Source organism: Ovis canadensis, chromosome 1 (genome assembly GCF_042477335.2).
Source record: "Ovis canadensis isolate MfBH-ARS-UI-01 breed Bighorn chromosome 1, ARS-UI_OviCan_v2, whole genome shotgun sequence".
NCBI classification, from domain to species: Eukaryota; Metazoa; Chordata; class Mammalia; order Artiodactyla; family Bovidae; genus Ovis; species Ovis canadensis.
This window is the reverse complement of record NC_091245.1, coordinates 230,278,066-230,297,461: the sequence shown is the minus strand read 5'-3', so window position 1 is coordinate 230,297,461 and position 19,396 is coordinate 230,278,066. Positions and strand designations below refer to the sequence as shown.

Sequence of the window (19,396 nt, the reverse complement as noted above, 5' to 3'; positions counted from 1 at the left end):
GGGGATGATGGACATGCCTGGGTTCTATGAGGAGATGGTGTGGAAGCTCTGTGTCTCCTTTGCCCTGACACCTCTCCTTCCTCCCAGGCCTTACTCTATGCATCTCTTCCCTTTGGCTGTTCTTAAATTATATCTTTTATAGTAAAACTGTAACCGAAAATGTTTCAGTGAGTCCAGTGAGTCATTCTGGTCAATTATCAAACCTGAAGGGGGTGGTAGAAATCCCCAAATTTTCAGCCAAGTCAGAGGGGTATGAGTATCCTAGGGTCCCCACTAGCGGACTGGCAACTGAAGGGTAATTTAGCTGAGGATCTTGCCCTTTAATTTGTGAGACCTACACTAACTCTGGGCTTACCAGGTGGCACTAGTGGTAAAGAATCTGCCTGCCAGTACAGGAGACACAAGAGATGTGGGTTTGATCCCTGGGTCGTGAAGATCCCCTGGAGTAGGAAGTAGCAACCCACTCCAGTATTCTTGTCTGGAAAATTCCATGGACAGAGGAACCTAGTGGGCTACAGTCCATGGGGTTATGAAGAGTCAGATGCGACTGAGCAACTGAGCACACTAACTGGGTATTATCAACTGAATTGAATGTCAGGGCATCAAGTTGGCTATCAGAGACTTGTTAGAATGCAGAAATATTTCATTATATTTTATGACTTTTAAAATTATAGTAAAATAAACATAAAATTTACCCTTCTGACCAGCTTTCTTTTTAAACTTTTTATTGTAATATAAGAAAACAAAACAAATGTATTTAAGTACGACTTACAAGTAAACCACTCAATCACATTTCACAAATTGAACACACCATTGTACCCAGCATCTGCATGAAGAACAGAACATTACAACATTTCAGCAAGGAAAAGGAATATGTTGAAAAGACAGGAACATTTTCATTTAAAAAAACTAAACATATTCATTAAAATGAGGGTGAGAGAGGGCATCACTTTCCCATGTATATGCACATGCCCACTCTATAATGTACCATTTCCAAAAATGGTTTCATGGAAGAATTTCTAAGGATTATTTGTGCTATGTTAAAAAGCTTTTGTGGTAATAATAATTTGGGGACATACTGAATGAAAGCTAGTCAAATGGGTTGATAATTCAAGGAGATTTTCACAAATTCAGAGTCTAGTGCCTAAACATTCTTAAGTCAGAAAAGGAATGAGAAAAATATTTCTTGCCTGTTCTAGATATATTTCTATAATTATGATAAAATAGATATAACAAAATTTACCATTTGGGCATTAAGTACATTCACAATGTTGGGCAACCATCACGACTATCACTTTCCAGAACTCATTCAAGCCAGACAGGAATTCTGAACTTACGAAACAATAGCTCCTTAATTTTCCCTCCCAACAGTCCCTGGCAACTACTGTTCTCCTTTCTGTCTCAATGAACTTGTCTATTTTTATACCTCATGTAAGTGGGATTCTACAATATTTGACCTGTTGTGTCTGACTTTCACTTAACACGCTATTTTCAAGATTCATCCATGTATCAGAATTTCATTCTTTTCAAAGGCTGTATAATATCCCACTTTGTGTATACACCACATTTTGTTTATCCATTCATCTGCTGATGTATATCTTTTTTTGCCCACCACTTTGCTTTTGTGAATAATGTTGCTATGAACATATACAAGTATACATATTATTATATATAGTTCATAAATCAATCTTCATTTTTTGTTGTTTAAATAAACTTTTGGGGCACTTTACAATTTAGAGCTCAAATAGGAATGAACGATAACATACATTTTAAAGAGTCCAGTGTTTTATTATTAGCATTAATATCTGTTCATACTGAAGATTCAGGGATAAAATAATGGACAGAAAACTAGGATGTAAGCAATACGACATGGATGTATCATAAGTATATAGGAATATTTGCTAATTATTGGACTAAAAAGATAAAAGATGAAATTTCAGCAGTTATTTTGTGCTCAGTCTTTCTGAATGTACTTTTGGTATTAAATACACAGCAAGTGCTTATACTTGGAGATTCTGCCTTTTTCTTTAGCAATGAAAACATGCTTATCCTTGATTAATCAGACTCAGTTTCAAAAGGTAAAACTTCTTAAAGGTAATCATGACATTTAGTGCTTTAGACCAGTACTCTTGGTGGGCTGGCTGCCAGATGACCGCTCTCGCTCTTTAGTAATTTCCATCTCAATTTTGGCTTTGATTTTCTCCCAGTCTATTTGGAGCTGTGGTAGAAGAAAAGAAATGCACATATATAGTATAAGACCTTTTTATTTAATCCAAAGTAGCTAAGAGTAAACAAAAATAGAATGTATGACTTCCACAACATTAGAGAAAGACGGTGGGAAAGAAAAGAAGAAATAATGCTCCCTCGCAAATGACATAGCGTTAAGTAATTCCTACTAGAACAATTATCACCATAAAAAGCAAAGACTTTCACTGTGATGCAAAAGACCAAAGTCTAGTTGTAGTTATTTATAAAAAGTACATCTCAACTATGAAACCCTAGGATTCTGCTCAGGTATGAGGTGGGAAGGGCAGGTAAGGTGGATTGCTCTTCTCCAAACAAGAGGGAAAATGGACAGAGCCCTGGCCATCAGGCCATGTTTCAAGCACATCAACACTTCAGCACTCTTACACTGAGGTTTCCATCAGGAACCTAGCTATGAAGAAAGATAGGGGAGCATCTGCTTCACCAGAGCATACTCTGCAAAGGGGCTCCTTTGCAACAACTCTTAAAATAGTATGAAGACTTGGTGGTAAGACAATGATGAAAAGATATTAGATGAAATAGCGGGAGAACAAGGTTGAAAGACAACTAAAAAGAATAAAGTGATAATATTTATATCTGTTGCATGTTGACCACTGATCCCCACCAAGATCCAGCCCTGCCCCTCCACTATATTCCTTCCCTCCACTAAAGCAACAGACTTGGTGTTAGGAGTGGACTCTACCCAGAGAAGGCAATGGCACCCCACTCCAGTACCCTTGCCTGGAAAATCCCATGGATGGAAGAGCCTGGTGGGCTGCACTCCATGGGGTCGCTAAAAGTCGGACACGACTGAGCAACTTCACTTTCACTCTTCACTTGCATGCATTGGAGAAGGAAATGGCAACCCACTCCAGTGTTCTTGCCTGGAGAATCCCAGGGACGGGGGAGCCTGGTGGGCTGCCGTCTATGGGGTCGCACAGAGTCAGACACGACTGAAGTGACTTAGCAGCAGCAGCTACCCCGAGTCCCACAGACAAGTTCTTTAGGGAAAAGCATTCAGATTTTTTAAGTCTGGAGATCACTAACTTAGAAATGTGTGTCCTCTCAGGCAAGACATGGGAAAAAATGGGGTCCCAGCTTAAACTTAACTCTGATTTACTTTGAAATGAACCCAAACTCCTAGACTGCACCAAAAGTAAATAGGTTTTCTTTCACCTCCATGTAGGGGAGCTGAGTAGAATAAGCAGTATTAAAGCAGACTGTGGTGATATGTGCTGCTTGAACAGATTTATCTTAAGTAACTGAGACTAATTTAACACAGGACTGCATGCCTCTTTTATTTTGTGCTGGAAGTAGGTAGAATTAAGTATTTGGTTCTTTTTTATGCCAAAATCCTTTCTCTAATTTCTGTGAAGCAATTTGTGGATATTATTGGTCACCTTTATTAAGATAATCATTCCATATATTTGTCTGTAATATATAAAATAGATGAATTAAAAGAATCCTTCTTACTCATAGAAGATGAATGTCTGTGCTAAGATGCAAGTGACAACTCAATGAAAGGCAGAGCAAATGTTAGATTATTTGAAAGGCTCATTTTTCAATCTGGCCAGAACCTGATATTTTTTAAACGGCAGAACATTCATCTAAGAAAACATTTCAAAGAGAAAGACAAAACTTGATGAATACCTTGTCCTTCTTCCGGCTTTAAATTGACTTACATATGTTTCCTGAATCAATCACAATAAAACCATATATTGTTGATAAACTAAACAACTGTTGCTCGGCTTCACCAGCAGTATATCAAGTAGACTGATGACATCTATAGTAGTTACTTGTTATAGTACAAATGAGGGTGTCAGTTGATAGCTATCCTACTGAAAATAAATGTTTCCCTTTCACTCTGGCATCTGTCCAGTTTTAGAACAATGTTCTGATAATTTAGTCTCTGGAATAGAGTATTTTTAATAGTGGGTTTCAGATAAGGATGTACTCATGACAGCTGTCAAGTGACTTCTACGTTAAAACACATCCTTTTCTCTTCTAGGGAGTGTTAATACTCTTTGGCACTTCTTTTTCTAGTCCTGAGCCAGTCAATTCTTTATATTCACATAGAAGTAATTTCAAAATCATATCGAATGGCTCTCCATCCTCTAGCTCACCTCTCTTACTCTCAACTGAAAATCAGCTTCCTACTTTAGAGAGAATATAGTGACCATTAGGTAGAATTCACTTAATTTCCTTCCTTTCACAAAAGTAGGTACGTCTGTACCCACGCCTCTCTCTTTCCCTTCTGTCTCAGCCCAGCATCTTCACATAAGTCCCTGATCTTATCTGAGACTCCTTTAGAACATCGACCTTCAATTATTACCTACATATTTCAGTTTCCTTCTCTTCACTGGCTGCTCCTTCTCATCCTTCTCTATTCTGTCTCCCTACAAGCTACTACCTTCATTCTTCTTTTCATTCCCGACTCTCATCCACTTCTCAGACCACTGTGATATTACTGTGTTCCCACTATACTTCAGAAACCACTAACGCCACCATTAAGTGTTTCAATTCCTCATCCTATATTCCTTCTCTATATGACTCAATTACTCATTCAACAAATATTTAATGTTCGCTCTATGCCAAGGATTGCTCTAGGCACATGGATTTAGCAGTGAATAAAAAGATAAAAATCAGTGTCTTTATATAGAGAGAAACAGAGACAAATGATAGTGGTAAGAGTTTCAGAAACAGGGGAGGGAGGCAGTACCACGGGTGGAGTTGAGGGGATGAGTGCTGAACTTCAGACAGAGTGAGCAGAGAAGGCCTCCCTGAGAAAATTGAAAATTAATGACGTGAAAATCTGAAGATTAATCAGTATATCTGGGGAAGAGCACCTAACAGAGGAAAAAAAAAGGCCTTGATGTAGAAGCATCCCCTGGACCTTGCTGATTCCATTCCAGCTCTTCAAAATCTCTTTCAGTATATCCTCCCCTTCTGGTTTCTGCTCTCCTTTCTAAATGTCCTCAATCTTTTTTCTTTCTTTGTCTTCTATATCTTTCTCCTTGGTACTCTCTTCACTATTAGCATTCACTAGGGTTCCAAACACAGCTTTTTCATACTTTCCCTAAGAAATCTCATCAACTCACATAGCTTCAACTTAAATTGTCATGATCAAAGATTTATTTATCTAGCCCTTATTCTTCCTTTATCAGCACCCTTCGATGTTCACATTGGTATTTCCAACTGCCCACTAGACATCTCCACCTAGATAGGGTCTATCCCACAGGGACTTCTAATGCAAAAAATGGCCTATTTTCATGTATTCAAACAAAAAGGTCCACAACTTGTATATGCTCATGTTCCTCCACCAGTCACCCACGCTAGGAATGCTGAAGTTGTTCTCAAACGCCTTGACTTAACTCACTGCTCTCCTCCTACCTCTAACCACAATGTTCTATTAATTTTTCTGATTTTTTTCCTTACATTAATCCTACCCTTTCCATCTCCTGGTGAAACTATTATAGTAACTGGCCTCCTGGTCACCACTCTCACCTCCAAACCATTTTCCACCTAAGAAGCTATCTTTCAAGTCATTCTCTTGATTACAAACCTCAAGTCTTCGCATTGCCTTCATTATGAAATCTGTTAGCACAGTATTAAGATGTTTCAATGTCTGGTCCCATCAATATTCCAGTCACTCAGAACCCAAGGCACCCCCTCTGTACTCCACCATTTTTTCAAGATCCCATGCATTTGCTCTTATTATCATATCCTTTGACTGACTGATAAAACCCTACTCAAGATAATTTTGTGGAAAAAATAAATTAAAGAAATTAAAACTAACAAATGCTAAGTATATAATTTCCAAGTGGGGGGAAAACAGGATAATTTGTGAAAAATTCTAAGTTTCTGTTTCTACTTAGAAATTGGGATTTTTAAAATGGAAAAGTGATCATGTCACTTCCATTCAGTATCTTTACATTAATCTTATTGTAAATCCAACTTACCTAATGTGCCCTATGAAACTCTCAGGTCAACCTCCCCTTTGCTCATCACTCTTAACCACTTCAGAGCCTTCCCTATCCTGGAATGTGTCCATCCCTACACCCTCTCCCCTTGATTGGTTTCTACCCATCCTTCAGAGTTCAGCTCTAACATCATTTGCTTTCCTTTGAAAAATCTTTGCTGATACCCCCATTCTAGGTCAGGCTCCACATTCATAAAGTCTTATAGCACTATGCACACTACCTTCAAAACTATTATCACAAATGAAATGAACAATTAACTATATAATTATCTGTCACCTCTATTTGAATACAAATTTCAAAGGGTCAGTGTCTGCCAGGTTTACTATTATATCCCAACCACCAAGAATAATACATTGTCTGCAGGAGGTACTCAATAAATACTGAATGAATGAGAGATCACTAATTATCCAGGAAGTGAGCTACCACTTAATCTCTCACTATTTTCTCTCCTATTTATCATTCCTTTTTTCTTTCTCCTACCATAATGCTTTACACATTTCCTGGCTCTTTTACTTTTCTTTTTGCACAGAGTTTGTATTTAGCGAACTGAACGTATTCCTCAGGTGGATTTTATTTGCCAGACTAATGAATTATCTTACAAACACTTGCTGAACACCACTGTAGACCAGGTATAATGACTCTAATGGAGTTCTTAGAAGACAGTACACCTTGTATAGATCTCAGATTTCCACATTTTAAACTAGAAAGGCCCAAATAACATTTCAGGGCTCATAAATATGAATGTATGTCAAGCCTCACTTCTTATAAACTTTTATGTTATGCATTGTGAAGCCATTTGAATTCACCAGCTATCTAGAATAAATTTTTCAAGGTTTACAAAAATGATCTTTTTCTATTCAGTTCTTAGTTCTGAAATAAAAAGTTTATATGATCATAATTTTGGTTAAGAAATTTTAAGTCAAAGATTATTTTCATCTTAGTTCAGTTCAGTTCAGTTCAGTCGCTCAGTCATGTCCAACTCTTTGCGACCCTGTGAACTGCAGCACACCAGGCCTCCCTGTCCATCACCAACTCCTAGAGTCCACCCAAACCCATGTCCGTTGAGTCGGTGATGCCATCCAACCATCTCATCCTCTGTTGTCCCCTTCTCCTCCTGCCCTCAATCTTTCCCAGCATCAGGGTCTTTTCAAATGAGTCAACTCTTTGCATCAGGTGGCCAAAGTATTGGAGTTTCAGCTTCAACATCAGTCCTACCAATGAACACCCAGGACTGATCTCCTTTAGGATGTACTGGTTGGATCTCTTTGCAGTCTAAGGGACTCTCAAGAGTCTTTTCCAACACCACAGTTCAAAAGCATCAATTCTTCAGCTTTTATTTAAGATTTTCATCTTAAGATACTGTTTTATGATTTCTAGTTAACTTCCAGTTTACATTTATGAAGACAAGTTGGAAACTAGAACATGGTGCCATAGGGGGTCAAAAAAAGGAAACAAAATGCCCAAGAAAAGTCATGTTGTTCTGATTATCCCATTTTGAACATTTCAGCTACTCTTATGATTGAAGTACTAACATGTTATTTATAGTTGAATACATATATAATGAAAAAGAGGATAAGAGTTTTAAGTTTTCAGGATCTGAAATATAACTTTGAGGTAAAAACTATATTTTCTATGTCCTCAAAAGCACCTAATGTGAACACAGTGAAAAAAATATTGATAATAATATGATGAAGAGGAAGCAGAGTAGTATTAATTTGCTTCAAAACTATATAGTAAAGGAAATTTAAAGTGGGTGCTCATTTTCAACATACTGTCATATTTTCAAAACAGACAAAAGAGATTAGCTGACCAATGATTTTCTGGGCTGTTTCGCACCATAGTGTTGGTGGCTGCTGTCATATTCTGTGAATTAAAAAGTACAACCCTCAGAGCTCTTACGGAAGGCTAATAGCCCAAACAATTCATTTCTGAATCAAACAAAAAAAATTGTGAAGCTTCTATAAAATATGTCCCTTTCTACCAAGAAACCCACAACTGTGTCTATCCTGGATCCAGATAATGAGGTAACACTGCAGAACTAAGAATAGCTCCAAAGTCTTCAATACCCTGAAAGTGAAGTGAAGTCGCTCAGTCGTGTCCGACTCTTTGCAACCCCATGGACTGTAGCCTACAAGGCTCCTCTCTCCATGGGATTCTCCAGGCTGCCCTGAAGTCCAAAAATGTGAGTCACGACACTCGATATTCTACATACAGCAAATGGATAATGTCTTTAGTAGTTGCCTTTCTACATCCTTTTTCCTTTTCCAAAGAGGACGGGTTAATATATTTTACCCACCCCCACAATGAAGCAGAACATTCTATCCCCACCGAGAAACACTCCCACATGGTCTATGTAAGAAAGTGAAAGTGTTAGTCACTCAGTCGTGTTCAACTCTTTGCAACCCCATGCACTGTATGTAGCCCACCAGGCTCCTCTGTCCAAGGGATTCTCCAGGCAAGAATACTGGAGTGGGTAGCCATTCCCTTCTCCGGGGAGATCTTCCCAACCCAGGGGTCAAACCCGGGTCTCCTCCATTGCAGGCAGATTCTTTACCATCTGAGCCACCAGGAAAGCCCCTACGTGGTCTATAAGCTCCATGAAGACAGAAGCCATGTCTGATTTAACACCTAGTGTGGTGCCTAATCCAGACTGAGTACTTATAAACACATTTTGAATATATGAGTGCCTAAAAGGATAAGGAAACCAATTAGTTTGCAGAACTGGGAGAAAGGTTAGTTAGCCCTGTCTTGGGTTTACAAATTGGATCTCCCATGGCTAGAAGTGAGCTCTATTTTTGCCATTTGAATCTAGAAGTATCTGGGCAGGTGGCCACAATCATTTCTGTTCTAGGCACTGGCTTGCCTTGTCTGCTGTTATGTACTAGAATGGCTTTTTTCCTAACTGGATTGACAAAACCTTAAGTTCTGGTAGGAACTTAAGAGGCAAAGGGTCAGCCTTCTTTGGTTCTAGGTGGTGAAGTCTACCCAGGTGAGGCACCTCTTTAAGTGCAACCAGGCTCCCTAGAATCTGCAAAGTGACAAAGTATCCAAGCTCTGGCCACTGCCCTCTGTGCTTATTTCCCTGGAATAGAAAGGGCAGCTGGTGGAAGACAAAATTCAGGAGTTAGAAGCCTTTATCTTCACATTTTATGTTGTTTATATAAAAATATCAGTTAGGACACAACCTTAACATAAATTGGAAACTGTAAGAACAGACTTGAGTTAAGCAAAACATGGCTCTAAGAGTCCAGAAAAATATTCTGTAATATAATTATATAGTCAAAACTGCAACATTGAAAGACAAGAAGCAGTTATTTTTAGAGACTGCAGTAGGAAAGTTATTCAATTTTGTCTCATTGAGACAAATAACATATAAAGCATATAATTATTATCAAATACTGCATAATACTTACACCTTCGGCATACTGCAGGTATCGTTTATTAGTTTCCTGTTTACCAAATGTCTCCAAAAATTTTTGACGGTAAGCAAGAACTGTGTCAACATGTGTTTTGTATTTTACAGCCAATTCAAGAGCCCTATAATGAGAAATAAAACGTTATCAGCACTGATATGTTGACCTCTATGGGCAGTTCTGGGGTGAGAGGGTGGGACAAATGCTCTATGTTTTTCCCTCTACTCATTCTTTAATATGAAAGGTATGTCATGGCCCCTACCTTATCCATCTTGTAAATTTCTGTTTATACTTCAGGGTCCAGACCAAACATGATCTATTCTCCCTGACCAGCTCTCCTTGGAGAAATAAATGATCATTACATCTTTCTATGCTACAGAACATTCCTTACATACTATTATTATAGTCCTGCTCAGAGTGTATTGTAACTATTATGAATTTGTTCCTTGAATTAACCTATACATTTATTAAAGGGAGATGTGGGTTTCACTTCTCTTTGGTGAGTATTACTGAGTAGATGTATGATAAATGCTCATTGAAAAGTTCACTGAAATCATAAGAAAATTCAAGTGAATTCCCCAAAGTAAGGGTCCAACTATCCTGACCATTTTATAAGTCTGTATAAAAACACAAGAGAAGACTCTACACATGGACATCACCAGATGGTCAACACTAAAATCAGACTGATTATACTCTTTGCAGCCAAAGACGGAGAAGCTCTATACAGTCAGCAAAAACAAGACCAGGAGCTGACTGTGGATCAGATCATAACTCTTTATTGCCAAATTCAGGCTTAAATTGAAGAAAGTAGGGAAAACCACTAGACCATTCAGGTATGACCGAAATCAAATCCCTTATGATTATACAGTAGAAGTGAGAAATAGATTTAAGAGACTAGATCTGATAGACAGAGTGCCTGATGAACTATGGACGGAGGTTCGTGACACTGTACAGGAGACAGGGATCAAGACCATCCCCATGGAAAAGAAATGCAAAAAAGCAAAATGGCTGTCTGGGGAGGCCTTACAAATAGCTGTGAAAAGAAGAGAAGCGAAAAGCAAAGGAGAAAAAGAAAGATATTCCCATTTGAATGCAGAGTCCCAAAGAATAGCAAGGAGAGATAAGAAAGCCTTCCTCAGCGATCAATGCAAAGAAATAGAGGAAAACAACAGAATGGGAAAGATCTCTTCAAGAAAATCAGAGATACCAAGGGAACATTTCATGCAAAGATGGGCTTGATAAAGGACAGAAATGGTATGGACCTAACAGAAGCAGAAGATATTAAGAAGAGGTGGCAAGAATACACAGAAGAACTATACAAAAAAGATCTTCATGACCAAGATAATCACGATGGTGTGATCACTCACCTAGAGCCAGACATCCTGGAATGTGAAGTCAAGCGGGCCTTAGGAAGCATCACTACAAACAAAGCTAGTGGAGGTGATGGAATTCCAGTTGAGCTCTTTCAAATCCTGAAAGATAATGCTGTCAAAGTGCTGCACACAATATGCCAGCAAATTTGGAAAACTAGCAGTGGCCACAGGACTGGAAAAGGTCAATTTTCATTCCAATCCCAAAGAATGGCAATGCCAAAGAATGCTGAAACTACTGCACAATTGCACTCATCTCACACACTAGTAAAGTAATGCTCAAAACTGTCCAAGCCAGGCTTCAGTAATACATGAACCGTGAACTTCCAGTTGTTCAAGCTGGTTTTAGAAAAGGCAGAGGAACCAGAGATCAAATTGCTAACATCCGCTGGATCATCGAAAAAGCAAGAGAGTTCCAGAAAAACATCTATTTCTGCTTTATTGACTATGCCAAACCCTTTGACTGTGTGGATCCCAATAAACTGTGGAAAATTCTGAAAGAGATGGGAATACCAGACCACCTGACCTGCCTCTTGAGAAACCTGTATGTAGGTCAGGAAGCAACAGTTAGAACTGGACATGGAACAACAGACTGGTTCCAAATAGGAAAAGGAGTACATCAAGGCTATATATTGTCACCCTGCTTATTTAAGTTATATGCAGAGTACATCATGAGAAACGCTGGGCTGGAAGAAGCACAAGCTGGAGTGAAGACTGCTGGGAGAAATATCAATAACCTCAGATATGCAGATGACACCACCCTTATGGCAGAAAGTGAAGAGGAACTAAAAAGCCTCTTGATGAAAGTGAAAGAGGAGAGTGAAAAAGTTGGCTTAAAGCTCGACATTCAGAAAACAAAGATCATGGCATCTGGTCCCACCACTTCATGGGAAATAGACTGGGAAACAGTGGAAACAGTGTCAGACTTAATTTGGGGGGGCTCCAAAATCACTGCAGATGGTGACTGCAGCCATGAAATTAAAAGATGCTTACTCCTTGGAAGGAAAGTTATGACCAACCTAGATAGCATATTAAAAAGCAAAGACATTACTTGGCCGACTAAGGTCCGTCTAGTCAAGGCTATGGCTTTTACAGTGGTCATGTATGGATGTGAGAGTTGGACTGTGAAGAAGGCTGAGCGCCGAAGAATTTATGCTTTTGAACTGTGGTGTTGGAGAAGACTCTTGAGAGTCCCTTGGAATGCAAGGAGATCAACTGGTCCATCCTAAAGGAGATCAGTCCTGGGTATTCTTTGGAAGGACTGATGCTAAAGCTGAAATTCCAATACTTTGGCCACCTCATGCGAAGAGGTGACTCATTGGAAAAGACCCTGATGCTGGGAAGGATTGGGGGCAGGAGGAGAAGGGGACAACAGAGGATGAGATGGCTGGATGGCATCACCGACTCGATGGACATGAGTTTGGGTGGACTCCGGGAGTCGGTGATGGACAGGAAGGCCTGGCGTGCTGCGGTTCATGGGGTCGCAAAGAGTCAGACACGATCGAGTGACTGAACTGAAATGAATGAATTTATTCTGTTCAATATTTAACTAAATACTGATATCCTTACATTTTTAGCATAACAAATTAAAAATATTAGTATTATGAAAATAAAATTTGAGGATAAAAGTCTGACAAAATGCCTTTTGCCATCTGATTCTTCAGTTCAGTTCAGTCACTCAGAACTAAATTAATCACTAAAATCAGAGGTATAACACCAGAGGCATAAAATCTACATACTGATAATACAGAGGGAGATGACAATATTATTCTGCAGTTCCAGGTCTGTTTTTGCAGGTAGGTTTTGGACAGCACTCAGCCCATCATCCTATGCATAACTCATATCAGTTGAGCCAGGAACAACCTAGTACAGTATAGCTCTCCTACACTGCTCACTGGATTTTTCTAAATTGTAAAAATATCACAACATATTTACAGGAGACTTGGAAAATACAGAACAAGGTGACATATAGCTCCATTATATATTACAATAAGTTTTTTAAGTAAATAAAGATTTTTTTGTTGGAGTTTCAATATTGAACTCTCAAAAAATAATAGAATGAATATACAGAGAAGTAGAAGGATAGTAGTAGAAAAGAACTAAGAACCAATTCAACATATGATTTATACAATTTTCACACAACATATACTGTTCATTGTTTCCATGTATGGGAAATGATCATTGTAATAATCAGAGTATATTATTTCTCAAGTTGTCTTGCTTTCTAATATGCCATATGACTTCAAAATAGGCGGTCATAGTTTATCAGAGTCAATTATTATAAACTTGTTTTTTAAGAAAACTAGAATTTTCTCAACATGGGATTGCTTAGTAGGAAAATCTGTTTGGTTCTTGACATGCTTTGGTTTGACATAAATAGTAACTTTAAGAAGTATTTTAGATATGATGTGTGTATTAACTGATGAATAACAAATGAGAGATATTAAAGATAAGAAAAATTATGAATATAAGTCATGTATAACACAAATGATAATGCCAAACTCTAGTACAATGATTTCTTATAGCCCAAACAACATTGCTAAATGCAAGGGTCAATATTTGCTACCCACCACAAACTCCTCACAAAGTTTCCTTATTTCTCTGTGACTTTAAGCCTTTCAGAGAGAAAAAAAAAGATACAGAGGAAAAAAGTGCAGAGGTACTAGAATATAGAGGAACAAAAGCAGAAAACCAGAGCGGGCAAAAAACAATTTTTAGAGGCTCAAAAGAGGAGAAACAGAAAGCCTCTCTCATTTTATCCCCCTCTAGATTCCTAAGGCTCTGATTCCAGTGGGGTACTATGGGTGGAGACTCCAGTGAACCACCTCTTTGGCATCTTAGAGTTCCATTTACCATTATTTCTTTATGATTGTACAGGACAGGGGAAGGAATTCTGGATTGCACAAAACTGGAAGTTTTAAGCAGGAAGTACATAAGCATCTGGGTTGGGGCTTTCCAAAAATTCCAAAGAGATACTTTGTTATGGAACATCAATACATTTAATTATGTAGAAGGTGTAGAATATGATGTCTGCTGCTGCTGCTGCTAAGTCGCTTCAGTCGTGTCCAACTCTGTGCGACCCCATAGACGGCAGCCCACCAGGCTCCCCCATCCCTGGGACTCTCCAGGCAAGAATACTGGAGTGGGTTGCCATCCTGCATTTATATACTAGATACTAAGTATTATCTATTATAATAGTTATTATTAGTATTATAAAATATGTATTAATTATCTGACTGAAAACAATGCTAAAGGTAAACAGTCAAATGATATGTGCTATTGTAAATGCCTCTAAAAGCACACCCTGGGTAACAAATGTCTCTCTACCACATTTAAGAGGGAATTTACTCCAAATTATATAAGAGTTATGGGAACAGTATGTCTCTAGCTTTAAAATGGTTATTTGGCAACGAAACAAATTTAACATTAGATTATGGGGCTGGAAAAAATCCATGTATCCTCTCTGATTTTAAATAGAAGGAAATTATATAAAAAGATGTTATAACTTCAAAGTATAATTTTTGCATAACTTGAATGAAGCAAGATTACTTTATGTAAGTGGTATAAGTAAAAGAAACTATTTTTATTAATACTTACATAAAGGATCAATATGCACACATGGAGTTTCTAGTTCCTACCTCTCTTAACTTGCCTTTGAAAACAGACCACCACCAAATGTCCAGGGGGAACGGCACATGGATAACTTGCATATCTACCACCCTCAAGGGCTGCATCTTAGTAAATTGCAGGCAATTTTCAAATTCAAATATAAATGATAGCAGCACAAAGCAGCAAGACAATGCTTCTCAAATAGAATAACACATATTAACAAAGTAAAATCTGTTCCCAGGCTTCCCCAGAGATCCAGTGGTTAAAGATCCACCTGTCAATGCAGGGGACATGGGTTCAATCCTTGCTCTGTGAAGACCCCAGATGCCACAAGGCAGCTAAGTCTGTGCACCATAACTGCTGATCCTGTGCTCTAGAGTCCACGAGCTGCAACTCTTGAGCCCACATTCCAAAATTACTGAAGTTCGTACTCTAGATCCTGTGGTCTGCAACAAAAGAAGCTACTGCAATGAGAAGCCCTCGTAATGCAACTAGAAAGTAGCCCCTGCTCTCCACAACTAGAAAAAGTTCTAGCCCAGCAATGAAAAATCAGCATAGCCAATTAAAAAAAAAAAAGGTTTCTTCTAAAGTATGTAAATAAATATAGAAATTCAAGGATCCTAAAAAATCTAATATATTTATCAGCCAATACTTAAATTCTATCATTCTAGAATTTTGGAAGGATAGAATTAGAATATCACCATAACTGATTAATGGATCAGAGCAAAAACTGTCAATAGCTAACATCACAAAAAAGACAGATGACCAGTTATTACAGAAACACACATAATACCAATTCTGATGGATCTGGAAAAATTTACTTCCATCTGATGAAGGAAAAATTTAAATCTAAACCTAACCAAGTTTCTAAGGCTTTCTAGGTGGCTTAGTGGTAAAGAATCCACCTGCCAATGCAGGAGCTGCGGGAGCCCCAGGAGACATGGGTTCTATCCCTGGGCTGGGGAGATCCCATGGAGGAGAAAATGGCAACCCACTCCAATATTCCTGCCCAGAGAATCCCATGGACAGAGGAGCCTGGTGGGCTATATAGTCCATGAGGTCGCAAAGAGTTGGACACAATTGAGCATGCAGGCATGTATGTCATCAAGTTTCTACATCAATACCAATTCACAGCTAATTCAGGGCAAAGGAACATGTTAAGTGATACCACAAAGATGCAATTAACAAAGTCTAGATTATAAGAAGTTCTCTAAGCCCAAATAAAATACAAAAAACAAATAGAAGATTTAAAGAAACTTAAGAGTGCATCAACCAATCACAATGCATCTATCTTTTCTGGATACTGCATCAAACAACAAAGCAAAACAAAACATTTATGAGACAAACAGAGAAATATGAACACTGAATAGAATTATTATTAATTTTAAAGGTGTGATCATATTATGGTTGGATTAAAAAAACCCTTTAAGATACATACTGAAACATTCATAGATAAAATAATATGATGACTGGGATCTGCCTTTAAACAACAGTGGGGAGGGATAAAGTGTGGGTAGAGATTACTCACAAATCACTAACTGTTGAAGCTGAGTGATGGGTACATGGATATTCATTATACTGTTCTATTTTTATATAAGTTTGAAATTTTCCATAATGAATAGCTTTTAAATTTCATCTTCTTTGCCCCTTCCTGATCTCTCTGGCTGAATCCTCCTCTTCAACCAGACCATTAAACGTTCAATTCAGGAGAAATCTGCCTGCTGCCTTCTTTTCTTTTTCCTTCCTTAAATTCTAGTAGGTACCCATCACTCAGCTTCAACAGTCCTAGAAGTCTTAGTTTATGAGACCTATTATTTACTCACTCCCAGGGAAACAGAGAAATACATGTGGCCAAAAAACATATAAGCTTTCTTCTTCTCCCAACCATGTGTTGCTTGTAGGGACTGAACTCACACCATGACAGTGAAAACAATAAGATCTTTTATAAAAAGTCATCATCCATATAGACAGGCATGCACAGAGTCTATTGTTAATCAGTCAATCACATAATTTTATCATCCTGTGTTTGAATATCTTTGTTTAGTTCAGTTCAGTTCAGTCCCTCAGTCGTGTCCGACTCTTTGCGACCCCGTGGACTGCAGCATGCCAGGCTTCCCTCTCCATCACCAACTCCCGGAATTTACTCAAACTCATATCCATTCAGTCGGTGATACCATCCAACCATCTCATCCTCTGTCATCCCCTTCTCCTCAAGCCTTCAATCTTTCCCAGCATCAGGGTTTTTTCAAATGAGTCAATTCTTCGCATCAGTTCAGTTCTGTTGCTCAGTCGTGTCCGACTCTTCGCGACCCCATGAATCGCAGCACGCCAGGCCTCCTTGTCCATCACCAACTCCTGGAGTTCACTCAGACTCACGTCCATCGAGTCTGTGATGCCATCCAGCAATCTCATCCTCGGTCGTCCCCTTCTCCTCCTGCCCCCAATCCCTCCCAGCATCAAAGTCTTTTTCAATGAGTCAACTCTTCGCATGAGGTGGCCAAAGTACTGGAGCTTCAGCCCCAGCATCATTCCTTCCAAAGAAATCCCAGGGTTAATCTCCTTTAGAATGGACTGGTTGGATCTCCTTGCAGTCCAAGGGACCCTCAAGAGTCTTCTCCAACACCACAGTTCAAAAGCATCAATTCTTCGGTGCTCAGCCTTCTTCACAGTCCAACTCTCACATCCATACATGACCACAGGAAAAACCATAGCCTTGACTAGATGGATCTTAGTCGGCAAAGTAATGTCTCTGCTTTTGAATATGCTATCTAGGTTGGTCATAACTTTTCTTCCAAGGAGTAAGCGTCTTTTAATTTCATGGCTGCAGTCACCATCTGCAGTGATTTTGGAGCCCCCAAAAATAAAGTCTGACACTGTTTCCACTGTTTCTCCATCACTATGAAGTGATGGGACCGGATGCCATGATCTTCGTTTTCTGAATGATGAGCTTTAAGCCAACTTTTTCACTCTCCTCTTTCACTTTCATCAAGAGGCTTTTTAGTTCCTCTTCACTTTCTGCCATAAGGGTGGTGTCATCTGCATATCTGAGGTTATGATATTTCTCCCGGCAATCTTGATTCCAGCTTGTGTTTCTTCCAGTCCAGCGTTTCTCATGATGTACTCTGCATATAACTTAAATAAGCAGGGTGACAATATACAGCCTTGACAGACTCCTTTTCCTATTTGGAACCAGTCTGCTGTTCCATGTCCAGTTCTAACTGTTGCTTCCTGACCTGCATACAGATTTCTCAAGAGGCAAGTTAGGTGGTCTGGTATTCCACAGTTTATTGTGATCCACACAGTCAAAGGCTTTGGCATAGTCAATAAAGCAGAAACAGATGCTTCTCTGGAACTCTCTTGCTTTTTCCATGATCCAGTGGATGTTGGCAATTTGATCTCTGGTTCCTCTGCCTTTTCTAAAACCAGCTTGAACATCAGGGAGTTCACGGTTCACATATTGCTGAAGCCTGGCTTGGAGAATTTTGAGCATTACTTTACTAGCATGGTTCTTCGCATCATGTGGCCAAAATATTGTAGTTTCAGCTTCAGTATCAGTCCTCCCAATGAATATTCAGGACTGAATTCCTTTAGGATGTACTGTTTGGGTCTCCTTGTAGTCCAAGGGACTCTCAAGAGTCTCATCCAACAGCACAGTTCAAAGGCATCAATTCTTTGGTGCTCAGCTTTGTTTATAGTCCAACTCTCACATTCATACATGACTACTGGAAAAACCGTAGCTTTGACTAGATGGACTTTTGTTGGGAAAGTAATGTCTCTGCTTTCTAATGTGCTGTCTAGGTTGGTCATAACTTTTCTTCCAAGAAGCAAGCATCTTTTAATTTCATGGCTGCAGTCACTATCTGCAGTGATTCTGGAGCCCAAGAAAATAAAGTCTGTCACTTTTTCCCCATCTATTTGCCATGAAGTGATGAGACCAGATGCCATGATGTTAGTTTTCTGAATGTTGAGCTTTAAGCCAAGTTTTTCACTCTCCTCTTTCACTTTCATCAAGAGGTTCTTTAGTTCTTCACTTTCTGCCATAAGGGTGGTGTCATCTGCATATCTGAGGTTATTGAGATTTCTCCTGGGAATCTTGATTCCAGCTTGTGCTTCATCCAGTCCAGCATTTCTCATGATGTACTCTGCATAGAAGTTAAATAAGCAGGGTAACAATATACAGCCTTGATGTACTCCTTTCCCGATTAGGAACCAGTCTGTTGTTCCATGTCCAGTTTTAACTATTGCTTCTGGACCCACATACAAATTTCTCAGAGGTTCATGACATTGTGCAGGAGGTTGGGATCAAGACCATCCCCAAGAAAAAGAAGTGCAAAAAGGCAAAATGGTTGTCTGAGGAGGTCTTACAAATAGCTGTGAAAAGAAGAGAAGCAAAAGGCAAAGGAGAAAAGGAAAGATATACCCATTTGATTGCAGAGTTCCAAAGAGTAGCAAGGAGAGACAAGAAAGCCTTCCTCGGTGATCAATGCAAAGAAATAGAGGAAAACAACAGAATGGGAAAGACTAGAGATCTCTTCTGGAAAATTAGAGATACCAAGGGAACATTTCATGCAAAATGGGCACCATAAAGGACAGAAATGGTATGGACCTAACAGAAGCAGAAGATATTAAGAAGAGGTGGCAAGAATACACAGAAGAATTATATAAAAAAAGATCTTCATGACCCAGATAATCACAATGGTATGATCACTCACCTAGAGCTGGACATCCTGGAATGCGAAGTCAAGTGGGCCTTAGGAAGCATCCCTACCAACAAAGCTAG

The 19,396-nt window shown here is 39.0% G+C and overlaps 1 protein-coding gene across 6 annotated transcripts in view; it reads right to left on the bottom strand.

Moving 5' to 3' along the window:
- Nucleotides 1–708: 708 nt before the first annotated feature.
- The window catches only part of IFT80 (intraflagellar transport 80), a 133,780-nt gene continuing 115,092 nt past the window's right edge, over nt 709–19,396 (bottom strand). For all 6 annotated transcript variants that reach the window (XM_069561454.1, XM_069561430.1, XM_069561465.1 and 3 more), the window contains 2 exons: nt 9,638–9,761; nt 709–2,218 (listed from right to left, as the gene is read on the bottom strand). In XM_069561454.1, coding sequence (XP_069417555.1) covers nt 2,108–2,218; nt 9,638–9,761 — 235 coding nt within the window. In that variant the 3' untranslated portion in view covers nt 709–2,107. The remainder of the gene's footprint in view (nt 2,219–9,637; nt 9,762–19,396) is intronic.